General features: G+C 42.8%; 2 protein-coding genes across 5 annotated transcripts in view; both read right to left on the bottom strand.

The window, feature by feature from the left end:
* Positions 1-64: 64 nt before the first annotated feature.
* Positions 65-4428, bottom strand: orai2 (ORAI calcium release-activated calcium modulator 2). Of its 4 annotated transcripts, none has more exons than XM_029700278.1 (4): positions 3950-4052; positions 1689-1728; positions 1283-1518; positions 65-1034 (listed from the first exon to the last, which is right to left on the bottom strand). In XM_029700278.1, exons 2-4 carry the CDS (start codon positions 1723-1725, stop codon positions 429-431), a joined length of 879 nt encoding a protein of 292 aa, XP_029556138.1. In that variant the 5' UTR covers positions 1726-1728; positions 3950-4052; the 3' UTR covers positions 65-428. The 4 variants fall into 4 exon arrangements, with proteins under 4 accessions (XP_029556138.1, XP_029556139.1, XP_029556137.1 ...); XM_029700279.1 differs by having other exon boundaries at positions 3960-4043; XM_029700277.1 differs by lacking the exon at positions 1689-1728 and having other exon boundaries at positions 3960-4428.
* Positions 4429-4502: 74 nt separating this feature from the next.
* Positions 4503-17450, bottom strand: part of bckdk (branched chain ketoacid dehydrogenase kinase) — a 39909-nt gene continuing 26961 nt past the window's right edge. The window contains exons 8-11 of the mRNA XM_029700276.1: positions 14990-15118; positions 12641-12730; positions 6951-7106; positions 4503-6433 (exon numbers count right to left, since the gene is read on the bottom strand). Of these exons, the coding sequence (XP_029556136.1) occupies positions 6289-6433; positions 6951-7106; positions 12641-12730; positions 14990-15118 (520 nt within the window). The 3' untranslated portion in view covers positions 4503-6288. The remainder of the gene's footprint in view (positions 6434-6950; positions 7107-12640; positions 12731-14989; positions 15119-17450) is intronic.

The raw sequence follows: 17450 nt of genomic DNA, 5'->3' as shown, positions 1-17450 counted from the left end.
TGAGGGTTGACACCACTTCCTTCATGAAATGTGGAGATGGCACAAATCAACAACTAACAAAATAGCCCTTAAAATAATATTTTAAAATAAAATCAATACATCAGATCCTACATCTCTCACAGAGACAAGATACTATTTTCCAAATCAAACAAACATACTATGAACTTTGACCTCCATAATTTAGTAGAGCTGAGAATTCCTTAAATTTCCGACATATTAAGTGGAGTTTCGGGGCTCTCTGCCAAAAAAACTTTAAGGAAGACATTAACAATGAACAGGCTAGAGGCTGAATAGGAAAGGGTGCTTGATAAATAGGGGAAAAGGAAATCCTTAATCCTCCCACTTAATCAGTGGAATTTTGGTGCTTCTCAACAATGTGAGAAGGCATTGACAGTGGACAGGAAGAGCATAGAGAGAAGAGCTAGAGATCACACTGCCTGTATGCCTCTCTCGCACCCGTCCAGCAGCACCTTAATTTTGTGCAGTTCCTCGATCTCCTGGTGGTGGCGCTCTGTCTTGTGGCTCACCAGCGAGCGGTAGAAGTGGATGGTGAATACCACAAAGATAACCCCCACCGGCACCATGATGATGGTGGAGGCCAGGGCTGCCTGCCAGCCACTGTGCCCTGGCGGAGGGGTGGGCTTGGGTGGCAGGGCGGGGCCGCTACAGTTCAACTTGGATAGTGCCAGCTCTGCGGCAGCCACCTCCACCTGGTTGGCGGAACTAGAGTCCACGGGCAGGAACTTGATCCAGCAGAGCAGCACTACCTCTGCCAGGAAAAGCAGGATACCCAGGGCAGTGGAGAAGCCCCAGGCCAGCTCGATGTAGTGGTGCATGCGCTCGTGGGGTGACTCGCTGACTGAGTTGAGGTTGTGGATATTGCTGACTGCCTCCACGTTGGGTAGGATGCAGGTGCTGATGAGCAGGGCGAGCAGGTGCACGGCCACCAGCACCGTAGTACACACGCTAAAGGCAATGAGGAGCATTCGCGGGTAGTTGTACTGGATCTCCAACTGTACCTCCACCATTGCCACCTAGCACAACACATAACACCATCACTATCACAGTCCACAGTGAGAAGGAAAGCAACTTGATTTTCAGACTGGTTAAAATGCTATTAATAGCAGCAGGGGAGTGAGGGCGTTTTTCCCCCCTCTAGGTTTATCAGAAAAATGTCTGTCTCCAGGGATACAGTGTACAGGCTGCCAGGGAAATTGAGTTTAAAAACAACTTTGAAGGGATTCGCCCTACTATTATCTTTGAAAAAAGTGGGGTGACTCACCATAGCGAAGCCAGAGAGCAGGGCAGAGGTGCGGCTGGAGGCTTTCAGTTTGGCCCGGCTCAAGTAGAGCTTCCTCCAAGACAGGGCCTGCACAGAGTGGTGGTTGGAGGTGACCAGCTCCAGGTAACTGCGGCGCACCCAGTCCCTGTAGTCCATCCCTCCACCCTCCGGCATCCGCTCAAAGCCCCCCAGGGCTGGGGAGCCCATGGGCACATTCAGCTCACTGCTCATGGCAACTAGCGGACAAGAAGGGATGAAAATGTTAAAGGAAATAACACAAAAAGAGAATGATTTTAGATTTTCCCAGATTTCATGTTTATCATCGGTGGGCCAATTTGACAGTGTGGTCCAACATTGTAACATTATAGCTGAATTCTTGAGACATATCTGAACCTAGGCTACTCACATGGCTGGGCTTCGCTTGTTTTATGAGTGGCTTTCATCACCTATCGACAGTTGAGAGCAAAAATAAATAAATACTTAGCAGTGAGTGCTTGAAAGTATTGATTGTGCCATAATACCAGCTGTAGCAACAAGTGCCAGGATTACATCCTTGTTAGCTAAGAATTTAACTCCAGTGTTCGACATATATACTAGAATAGTGGTTCCCAACCATGGGTACTAGGACCCCTGGTGGTAGTTGGCCTATTCACAGGGGGCACTGAAGACCATAGGATTACTGGTAAAATGCACGTGGTGGTGGGGGGGGGGGGGTACTACAGGCAGAGCAAAATTCAGTAGATGGTACAGTAAGCAAAAAAGGTTCGGAACCACTGTACTATAACATACTAGAGATAAAGAACTCCGATTGTAAAACGTCTTCTCTTTTTAGTCATACACTGAACCAAAATATAAAACGCAACATGCAACAATTTAAAAGATTTGACTGAGTTACAGTTCATATGAGGAAATCAGTCTATTTAAATAAACTCATTAGGCTCTAATCTATGGATTTCACATGACTGGGAATACAGATACGCATCGGTTGGTCACAGATACCTTAAAAAAAATATATATGTAAGTTGGGGTGTGGATCAGAAAACCAGTCAGTATCTGGTGACCACCATTTGCCTCATTCAGCGTGACACATTTCCTTTGTACAGAGATGATCTGGCTTGTGTAATGTTGTCCCACTCCTCTTTAATGGCTGTGTGACCTTGCTGGATATTGGTGGAAACTGGAACGCACTGTCGTAGACGTCGATCCAGTGCATCCCAAACGTGCTCAACGGGTGACATGTCTAGTGTGTATGCAGGCCATGTACAAACTGGGACATTTTAAGCTTCCAGGAATTGAGTACAGGGCCTTGACAATGCATGGCCCCATGTCACATGCTGAAACAAGAGGTGATGGTGGTGGATGAATGGCACGACAATGGGCCTTAGGCTCTCGTCATTGTATCTCTGTGCATTCAAATTGCGTTCATTGTCTGTAGCTTATGCCTACCCATACCATAACCCCACCATGGGGTCCTGCTCACAACGTTGACATCAGCAAACCGCTTGCCCACATGACACCATCTGCCTGGTGAAATTGAAACCGGGATTCATCCTTGAAGAGCGCACATAGAAGGTGAGCATTTGTCCACTGAAGTCGTTTACAAAGCCTAACTGCAGTCAGGTCAAGACCCTGGTTAGGCCGAGGAACATGCAGATAAGCTTCCCTGAGAGTTGAGCATAAATTCTTCCGTTGTGCAAACCCAGTTTCATCAGCTGTCCAGGTGGCTGGTCTCAGACGATCCCACCGGTTAAGCAGCCCGATTTGTGGAAATCCTGGGCTGGCGTGGTTACTCGTGGTTGTACGGCCGGTTGGACGAACTGCCAAATTCTCGAAACGAGGCAGCTTATGGAAGACAAATTAACGTTCAATTCTCTGGTAGACAATCCTGCAGTTAGCATGCCAATTGCACGCTACCGCAAAACTTGAGACATGTGGCATTGTGACAAAACGGCACATTTTACATGTTGCGTTAAAATTTGAGTGTAGATATGGCTACATCCTTGTCAGGAAAATTCAACCGGATACGACCTTGATGCCTACGTCAGTAAATTATTTACAATTTGGTGAAATTATGAATAGCTAATTAATTTTGTGCATTCTACTCTGGGATCCTGCCAAATGACGTCCCTGGCTAGCGTTCTACTCCAGTCAAAGTAACAGAATAGTTTGAGCGATAATTACAGTATCATTAGCATCCCTCAGTCAATTAAGTTTTTTTGCTAAATCAAAATGTCAATGTTTCTCAAAAAAACGTATGAATGTATCCAATCGACAGCGTTGTGCAATGTAGGAGCTACATTTTTTTTTTTCAAGCCAGCAGGCTAGGTAAATATCTCGCGCTTACGTTAGCTGGTTAACTAACGTTACCTGGTTAGTAAACAATAATCAACCAAGCGTGGAATGTCAACTAGCTAGCAAACAAGTCGCCTCAAAAGGAAAATAAATGCAACCAAGTGTCATCATAAAATGTGTATTTCCTTAGTCATTCCAGCGTCCATCAATCCAAAGTTTCGCTACGGCTACTTAGAAAATAAAAGCCGATGCGACTTCCTGGCACTCTGGCTAGCATCGCGTTGGCGATGTTATGGGCAAGCTCAGTAGACAGCTACACGATTGACATGACCTTTTTGTCAAGACGTCATTTGACGTATTAATGGAACCACAAACCTTGACGTACTTCGGTGAATATTAAGGGTGATGAACCCCTTGCAGTACGGTAACTTGCTGAGAGACTTCACTGCTATCTTTCCTTCACCGTACGGAGCATTCTGGTCACGTGACATCTGCATCCCATGATGAGAATATGGCTACAATTAACAAAGTGGAGCCATATAAACAATAAGGAGTTTCAACTAACCACAATAACCCAAATTGTGATCCTCACATACAATAAATGTGACTACAGGTTACATGTGTTTTCTACTCAATCTATGAATTACAATAATTGTAATTGCTCTGGATTAAAGTTTGATAAATCAGTAGGTTTTCAGTATGTGGGCTGGCGCTGGTTCTCAAGGTATTGCTGACCTAATTCAGTTTGGACACAGTCGCCAATTTGATTGAATTCAAAATGGTTCTGTCAAAAGGAGGAGGCTGGCTATGCAGGTGCTAGTAAAAACAGTTTGAATAACAAAATTATTACAACCGTAAAACATACAACTCAACCGGAAAGTCACTCTTTCAATTAATCTCTTTCCCTTTCACACAGACAAACTTCCAATTCCACCCATGAATAGATTTTAATAATGCCCAAGAAAAGTTTACAATGACAATGTTAAAATAGACAGACATCAACCAATCAGACAAAGTAATCTATGCCAGTGCAGACTGCTAGTAACCCCACTCCATAATTTGGCAATGTATTAAAGGAGAAGGAAATAATAATATGGGTGTGTAAGCCTTCATTTCATGACCATAAAACAGTGTTAATAACAAAAAAAGACCACAAAACCTATATGACAAGTATGTTTCCAGAAAAGTCACCCCCTGCCCAAAAAGTTGACAATGATGTAAAACGAGCATTAAATTATAGATAGAGTTATGACTTGTATTAGCAGTAAAAACCGATCTATTTTGCAGATTTTTGTCAGGCTTCATCTCTTTTGCAAGCAGGGGGCAGATTTGGACAGGGCACATCATTCCTGAGGTGACTGAAGTCTAGCCAATAGGAATTATCATGCTAGAAAGAGCCTAATATTCTCTACCTAGTCCAATCCCAAAACTTTAAAATCACAGGGAACGTCTGTTAATCACCAGAGGTATATTTAGCGAGGTGAAACATTGCGAATGTTCCTCACTGATGTATATACTTTTAAAGGATTTACTTGCCAATTCCCAGCATTCTTATGCCAGACCACATACCTAAAAAGTTATATATCTGGATAATTCATGCACATTAAAAATGTCCACCATACTCAAAGTAAGGTTTCAAAAGTTTGATCAAACTTAATGACCCTTCTCGGAATGTGTTCAGTAACAAATGCCTTCAAACAAAGAAAGTTTTTTTAATTGATGAAATATTGACTTATTTAACACTTTCTCTGCAGATAAATAAGCAAAAACATTAATAAAAACATTACTTCTTTCGGTGTATTGGAAGCAAGTTTTTTTTTTTTATATTTAAACTTTAGGTATTATAATGACACAGCAAAAAATGAGCCCCCCCCCCCAACTAAAAATTAAACGTTTTTCAACATTCTATATTAGATAGACTAACGAGTGTGAAATTGCATTACAGATAAAGATGATATTGAGCAGTGGTAATGGTTAAGTTAACATGTCGTCATAGGGACCAGCATCACACACACAGTAAGGCAACTGAACATCTACTCTTGACCTTGCCTAAGCGCTTGACAAAATGGCACTGAAGCAAGAGTTAACTTAACAGTTCTTTCTGCAAATCAATTCATGAGCGTAGTTCGACTGGTGTTTTGCCAATTTCCTCCATGGTGTCCTCCACAGGCGATTCAAGAGGTCTTTGAGGGAAGCTTCATCTAAACTTCAATAATAGCCACTGGAGTGTGTTAAATGAGACCCCTCTCTTCCCTGCTTCTTTAGTCTCTTTATATTTGCAGAGGCTATATGCAACACCAGTAACTTGCAGGCAGACCAAATTAACTTCTTTAAGGCAGAAGTTTTTTTTTCCCCTTTTCCTTTCTACCACAGTAACATCAACACTAACCACCATGCATGCTCTGTTTATGACCTGTATGCTCAAGAGTCAAAAAACCCTTACGATGCTGAAGAGATGGGCGATAAAGGGAAACACAAAACAAAAAAAGGTGAGCGCCAAACCGCCAACTCGGCCACCATCTTAGCCCGTTAAAAGTCTTGCGGCGAAAAAAGGAAACTTGTAGAAGTGAGTTGTGATGAGCCGACTGGCAACTTATCACTGTAGACTAGCACAGGCTAATGTTGAAATGGCTGAGCCCCTTGGTGGAAATGTCTCTGTGCTCCCTGTATCGCCACCCCTCCCCTTGGTCTCCAGGGCTAAGCAGCAAGTGATCTTAGACGCGGAAGCTCTCTCCCTTGCCGTCTATGTGGCGCAGGCGCAGGTAGACATCGGTGCCGATGCCCTGCATGGACTGGATGGACAGGGAGCCACCCAGGTACTCGGCGTACGCCCGGGAGGTGGGCAGCCCGAAGCCAAACCTGACGGGTACACAGAGTTTCTCATACATTAATATTCTGGAGTTTTGAAAACTGGCACAATTAATGTGAATTGATTCTATCTTTATTTTGCATTGCAATGAGCAAGGACCTCCTAGAGAAAGCAAAAGGTGTATACATTGTTTGGGGATGCTAAACGCAGATGTAAACATTACCCTCATGCAGTCGCAAGATAAATAATTGCACTAAGGACGTATTTCGTAGGTGTCATCTCCATGACTACTTCCTAGCAAAGAACAGCTCATACAAACTGTTTTTACTTACATATCCATTCTCCAACAAGTCTCAATAATTCATAAGATGAAGTAAACCCATGTGAACAAATTTAATTGTATTTGTCACTTGCTTTGTAAACAGAGGAATGGAATCAGTGGAATGGAAGTGTGTGTCATTGACCGTTTTACATTGGCATTCCATGGCACACAAGAAGTCAATTCAACCCTGCATTATGAGTGTAAGAACCGATGCAGGAAACAGTGGGTATCCCAGTCTTACTCACCCGTGCATGGGGCCGGACTGAGGGCCGCTGTTGGTCATGGTGTTGAAGAGGTTGTTCATGCGAGGGTCTTGGTTGCTCTCTTCAGCTGTGCTGTAATGGTAGTCTGTCACCTTGTCCAGGATCCTGTGGGGGATTCCGCCGCCACGGTCTGAGATCCTGACAAAGATGGGAGGATAGCCCAGGCTTACACAACCAGCTAACATTAACTGTGAAAATGAACACTTGTTGGCTATCCCTGACACAGTAGTATGATGCTGAACATTTCTTCAAAAGTAGGTCAACTGAAGACAAAGAGCAGACATTTACAGTATAAAGGATTACATATCTGGCATTTTCTGGTGATTGCAATTATTTTCATCCCATTCAATGGTGGTCAATGGCAAACTGACTAATCAAAACGACTTAGTCGAAAGCCAGTATCATCCTTTGGCCTTGCATTCTCCTATATGCCCACCTTATGTAACTACATTTGGGAATTACTAGAGTACAAAAGTACTTAATACACTGACCTGTTCTGCAATCTGTGGTGGTCAAACATTTTAGGCTCAGTTTCAAGTTGTATGTATAGGATACGCATGGCATACATCGTCCAACAAAATGCTTACTTGTAGGTTCCGTTGACAATGCAACAATTAGAAATAATAAAATACGAACATGAAGTAAATAAGGGGCGGATAGGGGTCAGGTGTAAACATTTGGCAGTATAATAAGATTCTGGTAGCAGCAGTTGTGTATGTGTAGCATGACTGTATATGTTTATACACTACCATTCAAAAGTTTGGGGTCACTTAAAAATGTCCTTGTTTTTAAAAGAAAAGCTTTTTTTTGTACATTAAAATAACATCAAATGGATCAGAAATGCAGTGTACACATTGTTAATGTTGTAAATGACTATTGTAGCTGATTTTCTTTTGTTTCATTTACATTTAAGTCATTTAGCAGACGCTCTTATCCAGAGCGACTTACAGTAATGAATGCATACATTTCATTTCATGCATTTGTTTTTGTACTGGCCCCCCGTGGGAATCGAACCCACAACCCTGGTGTTGCACACACCATGCTCTACCAACTGAGCCACAGGGAATGCCTATCTACATTGCTGATAATTGTAATATAAATTATCAGCAACCATCACTCCTGTGTTCCAATGGCACGTTGTGTTAGCTAATCCAAGTTTAACATTTTAAAAACGGCTAATTGATCATTAGAAAACCCTTTTGCAATTATGTTGTGCTGATTAAAGAAGCAATACAACTGGCCTTCTTTAGACTAGCTGAGTATCTGGAGCATCAGCGTTTGTGGGTTTGATTACAGGCTCAAAATGGCCAGAAACAAAGAACTTTCTTCTGAAACGTCGACTCCGGGATGCTGGCCTTCTAAGCAGAGTTGAAAAGAAAAAGCTCTCCCATACTGGCCAAAGAAAATAAAAGATTAAGATGGGCAAAATAACAGACACTGGATAGAGGACAGAAGAACTCTGCCTCTGTGTTTACAGACATAATCAAACCTTATCCCAGTCTGCTGTCCCCACATGCTTCAAGAGGGCCACCATTGTTCCTGTTCCCAAGAAAGTTAAGGTAACTGAGCTAAATGACTACCGCCCTGTAGCACTCAATTCCGTCATCATGAAGTGCTTTGAGAGACTAGTCAAGGACCATATCACCTCCACCCTACCTGACACCCTAGACCCACTCCAATTTGCTTACTGCCACAATAGGTCCACAGACGACGCTATCGCCATCACACTGCCCTAACCCATCTGGACAAGAGGAATACCTATGTCAGAATGCTGTTCATCGATTACAGCTCAGCATTTAACACCATAGTACCCTCCAAACTCGTCATTAAGCTCGAGACCCTGGGTCTCGACCCCGCCCTGTGCAACTGGGTCCTGGACTTCCTGACGGGCCGCCCCCAGGTGGTGAGGGTAGGTAACAACATCTCCACCCCACTGATCTTCAACACTGGGTCCCCACAAGGGTGCGTTCTCAGCCCTCCACTGTACTCCCTGTTCACCCATGACTGCGTGGCCATGCACACCTCCAACTCAATCATCAAGTTTGCAGACGACACTACAGTGGTAGGCTTGATTACCAACAACGACGAGACGGCCTACAGGGAGGAGGTGAGGGCCCTCGGAGTGTGGTGTCAGGAAAATAACCTCACACTCAATGTCAACAAAACAAAGGAGATGATCGTGGACTTCAGGAAACAGCAGAGGGAACAGCCCCCTATCTACATTGACGGGACAGTAGTGGAGAAGGTGGAGAGTTAAGTTCCTCGACGTACACATCACGGACAAACTGAAATGGTCCACCCACACAGACAGCGTGGTGAAGAAGGCGCAGCAACCTCAGGAGGCTGAAGAAATTCGGCTTGTTACCAAAAACACTCAAACTTTTACAGATGCACAATTGAGAGCATCCTGTCGGGCTGTATCACTGCCTGGTACGGCAGCTGCTCCGCCCATAACCGGAAGGCTCTCCAGAGGGTAGTGAGGTCTGCACAACGCATCACCGGGTGCAAACTACCTGCCCTCCAGGACACCTACACCACCCGATGTCACAGGAAGGCCAAAAAGATCATCAAGGATAGCAACCACCCGAGCCACTGCCTGTTCACCCCGCTAACATCCAGAAGGCGACGTCAGTACATGTGCATCAAAGCAGGGACCGAAAAACAGCTTCTATCTCAAGGCCATCAGTCTGTTAAACAGCCATCACTAACATTAAGTGGCTGCTGCCAACATACTGACTCAACTCCAACCACTTTATTAATGGTAAAATTGATGTAATCAATTTATCACTAGCCACTTTATATTACATAATGTTTACTTACCCTACATTACTCATCTCTTATGTATATACTGTATGCTATACCGTCTACTGCATCTTGCCATCTGATGTAATTAATCACTAGCCACTTTATATAATGTTCTCATACCCTACATTGCTCATCTCATATGTATATACTGTACTCTATACCATCTACTGCATCTTGCCTATGCCGTTCGGCCATCACTCATTTATATATACATATTCGTACTCATTCCTTTATACTTGTGTGTATAAGGTAGTTGTTGTGAAATTGTTAGATTACTTGTTAGATATTACTGCATGGTCGCAACTAGAAACACAAGCATTTCGCTACACTTGCATTAACACCTGCTAACCATGTGTATGTGACAAATAAATTTGGATTTGAGAAGCCAGCATCTCAGAGTCACCTCTTCACTGTTGACGTTGAGACTGGTGTTTTGCGGGTACTATTTAATTAAGCTGCCAGTTGAGGACTTGTGAGGCGTCTGTTTCTCAAACTAGACACTAATGTACTTGTCCTCTTGCTCAGTTGTGCACCGGGGCTCCCACTCTTTCTATTCTGGTTAGAGCCAGTTTGCGCTGTTCTGTGAAGGGAGTAGTACACAGCGTTGTACGAGATCTTCAGTTTCTCGCATGGAATAGCCTTCATTTCTCAGAACAAGAATAGACTGACGAGTTTTAGAAGTGCTTTGTTTCTGGCCATTTTGAGCCTGTAATTGAACCCACAAATACTGATGCTCCAGATACTCAACTAGTCTAAAGAAGACCAGTTTTATTGCCTCTTTAAAATCAGGACAACAATTTTCAGCTATGCTAATATATTTGCAAAAGGGTTTTCTAATGATCAATTAGCCTTTTAAAATGATAAACTTGAATTAGCTAACAACGTGCCATTGGAACACAGGAGTGATGGTTGCTGATAATTGGCCTCTGTACGCCTATGTAGATATCCATTTTTTAAAATCTGCCGTTTCCAGTTACAATAGTAATTTACAACATTAAAAATGTCACTGTATTTCTGATCAATTTGATGTTATTTTAATGAAGAAAAAAAAGAAGCTTTTCTTTCAAAAACAAGGACATTTCTAAGTGACCCCAAACATTTGAACGGTAGTGTATGTATGTGTGTGTAGGTCTGTATGGGTGTGTGCGCATGTGTGCTAAGGTGCGGAGAATCAGAGCAGGTGGTCAGTCCAGTTTGTGTTCAGCAGTCTGATGGCTTGTAGATAGAAACTGTCTCTGAGCCTGTTGGTATCAGACCTCATGTGCCGATACCGTCTGCCCGACTAAGGAAGCGAACATCTCGTGGCTGGGGTGTGTGGGGTCCTTGATGCTGCAAGCCTCCCTCAGGCACCGTTTCAAGTATATGTACTTAATGAATGGGAGCACGGTCACCTAGTGGTTAGAGCATTGGGCCAGTAACCAAAAGGTTGGTGGATCGAATCCCAGAGCTGACAAGGTAAAGATCTGTCGTTCAGCCCCTGAACAAGGCAGTTAACCCACCAGTAGGACGTCATTGTAAATAGGAATTTGTTCTTAACTGACTTTCCTAGTTAAATTTAAAAAAAGTTTAGATTAAAAAGTACTGTGCCGTCTTCACCACCTGCTGAAGGGCCTTGCGGTCGTGGACGGAGCAATTCCCGTACCAGGCCGTGATGCAACCGGTCAGGACGCTCTCGATGGTGCAGAGGTAGTATTTGGAGAGGACCCGGGGCGGCATGCCTAATTTCGTCAGCCACCTAAGTAGACGACGCTGTTGCGCCCTCTAGACAAGAGTGGTGGTCCATGACAAGTCTTCAGTGATGCGGAGGAACTTAACTTGTGACACTATTGCAGTCCCAGGGTGCAGATCTCAGAGAAAACGCTTGCAAGCTGGTCAGCACACATTGAGGGGATGCCCTCTGGGCCGGCAGCTTTGTGAGTATTCACTCTTTAGAGTTTTCCCTCAAGTCAGCCTCAGAGAGTGAAAGCACCTGGTCATCCGGAGCAGCGAGAGTCTTCCTGAATGGCTTGGAAGTGAGCATAGAATGTATTAAACTCATCTGGGAGGGAGGCATTGGTAGGCACCACATAGCTGGATTTTCATTTGTAGTCTGTAATAGTCTGAATCCTTGCCACATGCGAGTCGGAGTTGTTGATCAATTCAAGTTTAAGTCGGTCTATTTGTGTCCCCAATGGATTTGCAGAGCCCGTACCTGCTTGCTTTCTACGCATCGAGCACCACAAAGTCATCTGGGTTCGTTCTGCTAACATTGAATGCTGCAGTACGGGTTCAACATTGTACAGATAGCCATTCATCCAGGGTTTTTTAGCATCAGAAACTCCAGATCGGGTGAACAGGAGCTCAATGTTTACAACTTCGGTACACCAGGAAAGGTTTGTGGAAACAAAGCCCCACCCCACCTTACCAGAAGCCGCCATTCGGAATATGGAGAAGTTGACTGGTTGAATAGCAGAGTCGAGTGTATTGTCCATCCACATCTCAGTAAAAAGACACAGAGGGACATCAGGGAATGCTGTGATTAAAGCTTTGCTCAGAGTTCAAAGTTAATTTTCCATCGATTGGACATTAGTCAACAGGATACTAGAATCAGTGTCAACATCCATTTAAAGGTTCTTAAACACGGCACTAGAGTAGAAGAAGTCTGACGGTACTTCCAACGTGGTCCGGAACCCGTTCCCATGGTGACCACTGGGCCCGATAAGCGTGCAGCTTAGAAACACTTCCCCTGATGAGTTGTCAGGTTTCCCATTTAAACGATTAAGCCCAGAGTATGGGCCTCCTAATTATTTAATGTTTTTAAAAAGGAGTCTTTTGAGTAGATAGAGGTAAAAGGTCCCAACTTAGTGTGCCAAAGGTAACCCACTCACCTGATGACAAAGTCTACGTCGTTGTTGGCGATGGTGACTCCAACATCAGGTACATTATAAGGCGTGTCGAGGTGGCTTTCCATGGTGGCCCTGTGGGGACACAGGTAGAGGGGAGGTCAAGGGCAGGCAGAGTGAGAATATTAGCCTCTGTGGTCCTTCAACGTAACCTGACACAGAATCTGTTAACAGGATTGTTGAGGGATTCACTGATAGATGACACTTGTGTAATGATCACGCACCCTGAAACAGTCTTATGGGAACGAGGAACATTAGTCATAGTGAATGGTTTGTCTGCTAACCGCAACATCTGAGAAAGAGCTCCAAGAATAGAAAACGTTCCTCATTGGATTTAATGGCTGATTAGAATCTTATTTGAAAACACATCCGTCTGCTAACACACAATCTAGCATCCCTCTCACAAGTTAGAGTGCCAGGGCAACATTTGATCGCCAAGATCAGTAGCCTGTGACAGAGTGGAATGTTAGCTAAAACAACATAACTACAAGAGCAGTAGCACACTGCTTAATACTTCATTAGAGGAGAGGTCAAACTAGGGATTTAGTTATGTATAGTCATAAAATGGCTACCGTGGAGTCTGATGTCCTGTCAGATAAGTTGTCATAAGGGAAATAAGCTATTTAAAACTACCGGGGAACAACCACAGACTAACTTAAATTCTCAAGGGCGCTTGCTCTGGCTATGCAACACCACCAACAGTGTCCCTTTCGCATTCACAGTTCAGATTCACCCCTATTAGTCCAGAAGGAATGTAGTGGGGTTTGGGCCAAGACCTTCTGCCAAGGACACAATGTTCTAGAAGAAAGACGGGGTCTGTACAGTCAGGTCACTGCCATGGTGAGAAAAGGACAGTGGGGTAGATGGGTAGTGAGTTCTAGGGGGCTTGAGTTACCCGTGGGGTTAACTCAACCCCCCCCCCCCCAAAAAAAAATATTGCTTTTGGAGGGCCATTGTGGCCTCTGACCTGAAAGGTCTGTAACCGGTCCATCGTTTTTGGCCCAGAGGATGGTTTATTGTTAAATGGCTGCCACATATACACCAGAAATGTCAATGCAAAAAAAATCAAAAACAAAAAAGTGCTAGCTATGTGGTTGAAGTTGTGGCCAATCAACATTTCCTGATAAAATGAAATTCCCAACTTTTGTTCATGATGGAGTACAAAAAGCTTCTCTCAATACGGTTTTATCATAATGATTTAAGAGAAGTGGAAGACTTGCTATTTAAGACAATAGACAACGATTTGTGCTTCAAGAAAGCACACGTCACAAAATGTAGGCTACCCGGCAGGGCAAGACCTGTAATGTGCCACGTAAGCGCAACTAGGCCTATACATTGAATAGATCCTCATGTTTCCATTCACAGATCATAAATTAGCTGGAAGCACAGATGCAGTCACAGCCAAGGAAAGTCAAATAGCATGAAAGGTTTACAAGGGATTTTTTCCCCCCAGAGACAGATGAAAATCGTGGATACCATTTTTATGTCTTTGCATTAGCGCAATCGCTTACTAGCGTTAGCGCATTGACTGGAAGTCTATTGGTATCTGCTAGTTAAGTTTCGGGAGCCAGTGCTAACTCCAACTTCCTTCATACTGGACACAGACATAAAAATGGTATCCACAAGTTAATCTGACTCTGGTGAAGTCGATAAATAAAAAATTTAAAAAAGCCAAAATCCTGAAGTATCCCTTAACATGCATTTGACTTAGTTTCAGCTGAGCCAAGAACTTCAAGATAAAAGGCGGTAGACAGGGGGGAAAGCAGGGAAACGGGAGGGGGGGGAAAATAGGTCACATACACCCATACAAATACACACACACATATACACACACACACACACACACACACACACACATACATATATATATATATATATATATATATATACACACACACACACACACACACACACACACACACACACACACACATATATATATATATATATATATATATATATATACATACACACATATATATACACACAAATATATATATACATACAGTATACATTGCAGCACTATGGGATTCACAAAAAAAAAAATGCTATGAACACACAACCAGTCAGAGGCTATACAATGTTCCCAAATGAGAAAAACACTGCTGGCCAAGTTATTACAGACCATTGTCATAGATCATTCTAAAAGTCCGTTACGATGGCTTGGGGACTGGCAGGTGACGGACGGCACACTAATTAATATTTAATCGACTGAGGTGTCAATGTTGGCTACACCATGTCTGAAACTCAATGTTGGTTTGATTACATTTGTGAGATCTCTGTTTGGTGATGAACAAGTATTTATTGGTTAGGAGAAGGAAAGTGTTTTGGTACCTCATGGCGTTCTTCAGCAGCTCTGGCAGGATGTAGTCTAGGGGCAGAGGGATGAAGGGGAAGCGGGCCGCCACATGGCCATTGATACGCACCCGCGGGGAGTTACCATACTGGTGCTCACACAGACGCCTGCAGAAAACATGAGGGAGCCATAAGGAAACACATAAGATCACGATTGTGTACGGAAACACATCCTAACTTACAGGCCTCAACAGTACTTGCAGAAAAGGTATTTGTGCAAGTATAGCCTATTTATACTGTGAGGGGAATTTGCAAAATGAGGCCTACATATGTGACTTTATAAGTATGAATAGGCCTACACATGGGTAGTTTGATCAAATTAATAATTTCGCAATTCTCATACCTACAGTGCCTTTAGAAAGTATTCATACCCCTTGACTTATTTCACTGTTGTTACAGCCTGAATTCAAATTGTATTCAATTGTTGCCCCCCCCCCCCCATCCACTCTCACAATGACGAAGTGAAAACATGTTGAGACATAGAAAACGAAATGCAGAATTACACTATTGGTCAAAAGGTTTTAAAACTCATTCAAGGGTTTTATTTTTACTATTTTCTACATTGTAGAATAATAGTGAAGACATCAAAACTATGAAATAACACATATGGAATCATGTAGTTACCACAACAACAACAAAAAAAAAAGTGTTAAATCAAAATATATTTTATATTTGAAATTCTTCAAAATAGCCACCCTTTGCCTTGACAGCTTTGCATTCTCTCAACTAGCTTCATGAGGTAGTCACCTGGAATGCATTTCAATTAACACACCAGCATTGTTAAGTTATTTTGAGGAATTTCTTTCCTTCTTAATGCCTTTGAGCCAATCAGTTGTGTTGTGACAAGGTAGGGGAGGTATACAGAAGACAGCCCTATTTGGAAAAATACCAAGTCCATATTATGGCAAGAACAGCTCAAATAAGCAAAGAGAAACAACAGTCCATCATTACTTTAAGACATGAAGGTAAGTCAATGCGGAACATTAAGAACTTCAAAAGTTTAAGTGCAGTCGGAAAAACCATCAAGCGCTATGATGAACTGGCTCTCATAAGGACCGCCACAGGAATGGAATACCCAGAGTTACCTCTGCTACAGAGGATAAGTTCATTAGAGTTACCAGCCTCAAATTGCAGCCCAAATAAATGCTTCAGAGTTCAAGTAACAGATACATCTCAACATCTACTGTTCAAAAGAGACTGCGTGAAATCAGGCCTTCATGGTCGAATTGCTACAAAAGAAACCACTAAAGGCCAAGAAGAGACTTGCTTGGGCCAAGAAACACGAGCAATGGACATTAGACCGGTGGAAATCTGTCCTTTGGTCTGATGAGTCTAAATTTGAGATTTTTAGTTCCAACCACCGTGTCTTTGTGAGGTGAATGGATGATCTCCACATGTGTATTTCCCACCATGAAGCATGGAGGAGGTGGTGTTATGGTGTGGGGGTGCTTTGCTGGTGACACAGTCTGATTTTATTTAGAATTCAAGGCACACTTAACCAACCAGGTTTTACTGAAGGTTTTTGCCTGTGCTTAGCTCCATTCAGTTTATTTTTTTATCCTGTAAAATATTGCCAGTCCTTACCGATTACAAGCATACCCAAAACATGATGCAGCCACCCCTATGCTTGAAAACATGGTGAGCAGTACTCAGTAATGTGTTGCATTTGCCCCAAACATAACACTTTGTATTCAGGACAAAAAGTTATTTGCTTTGCCACATTTTTTGCAGTTTTTCCCTTAGTGCCTTATTGCAAACAGGATGCATGTTTTGGAATATTTATTCATTCTGTACAGGCTTCCTTCTTTTCACTCTGTGAATTAGGTTAATATTGTGGGGTAACTACAATGTTGCTCCATCCTCAGTTCTCCCCCGTCACAGCCATTAAACTCCAACTGTTTTGAAGTTAAAAATTGGCCTCATGATGAAATTCCTGAGCAGTTTCCTTCGAGAGGAAGGCAACAGAGTTAGGAAGGACTCGTCTATCTTTGTAGTGATACACCATCCAAAGTGGAATTAATAACTTTACCATGATCAAAAGTGGTATTCAACGTATGCTTTTTTTCTTGACCCATCTGCAAATATATTCCCTTCTTTGCGATGCATTGGAAAACCTCCCTGGTCTTTGTGTTTGAAATTCACTGCTCAACTGGAGGACCTTACAATTATCTGTATGTGTGGGGTACAGGGATGAGGTAGTCATTCAAAAATCATGTTAAACACTATTATTGCACACAGAGTGAGTCCATGCAACTTAAGCACATTTTTACTCTTTAGGCTTGCCATAACAAAAAGGGGTTGAATACTTGACTCAAGACATTAAAGCTTTTCCTTTTAATTTAATTTGTAAAAGCTTCGAAAAACAATTACACTTTGACATTATGGGGTACTCTGTGTAGGCCAGTGACAAAAAAATATATACATTTGATCCATTTTAAAT

The sequence above is a fragment of the Salmo trutta genome, chromosome 19 (assembly GCF_901001165.1).
Source record: "Salmo trutta chromosome 19, fSalTru1.1, whole genome shotgun sequence".
In the NCBI taxonomy this organism is placed as follows: domain Eukaryota; kingdom Metazoa; phylum Chordata; class Actinopteri; order Salmoniformes; family Salmonidae; genus Salmo; species Salmo trutta.
Note: the sequence above shows the minus strand (reverse complement) of the source record. Positions and strands in the feature narration are given on the sequence as shown.

Excerpts from the sequence above, each read along its gene's own strand:
- orai2 (XM_029700277.1), bottom strand. The coding sequence starts at position 4,071 with ATGCAGATGTCACGTGACCAGAATGCTCCGTACGGTGAAGGAAAGATA. Across the intron at positions 1,519-3,959 it reads CACCCTTAATATTCACCGAA|TTGCCATGAGCAGTGAGCTG; the intron begins GTACGTCAAGGT and ends CTTGTCCGCTAG. Across the intron at positions 1,035-1,282 it reads TGCTCTCTGGCTTCGCTATG|GTGGCAATGGTGGAGGTACA; the intron begins GTGAGTCACCCC and ends GTGTTGTGCTAG.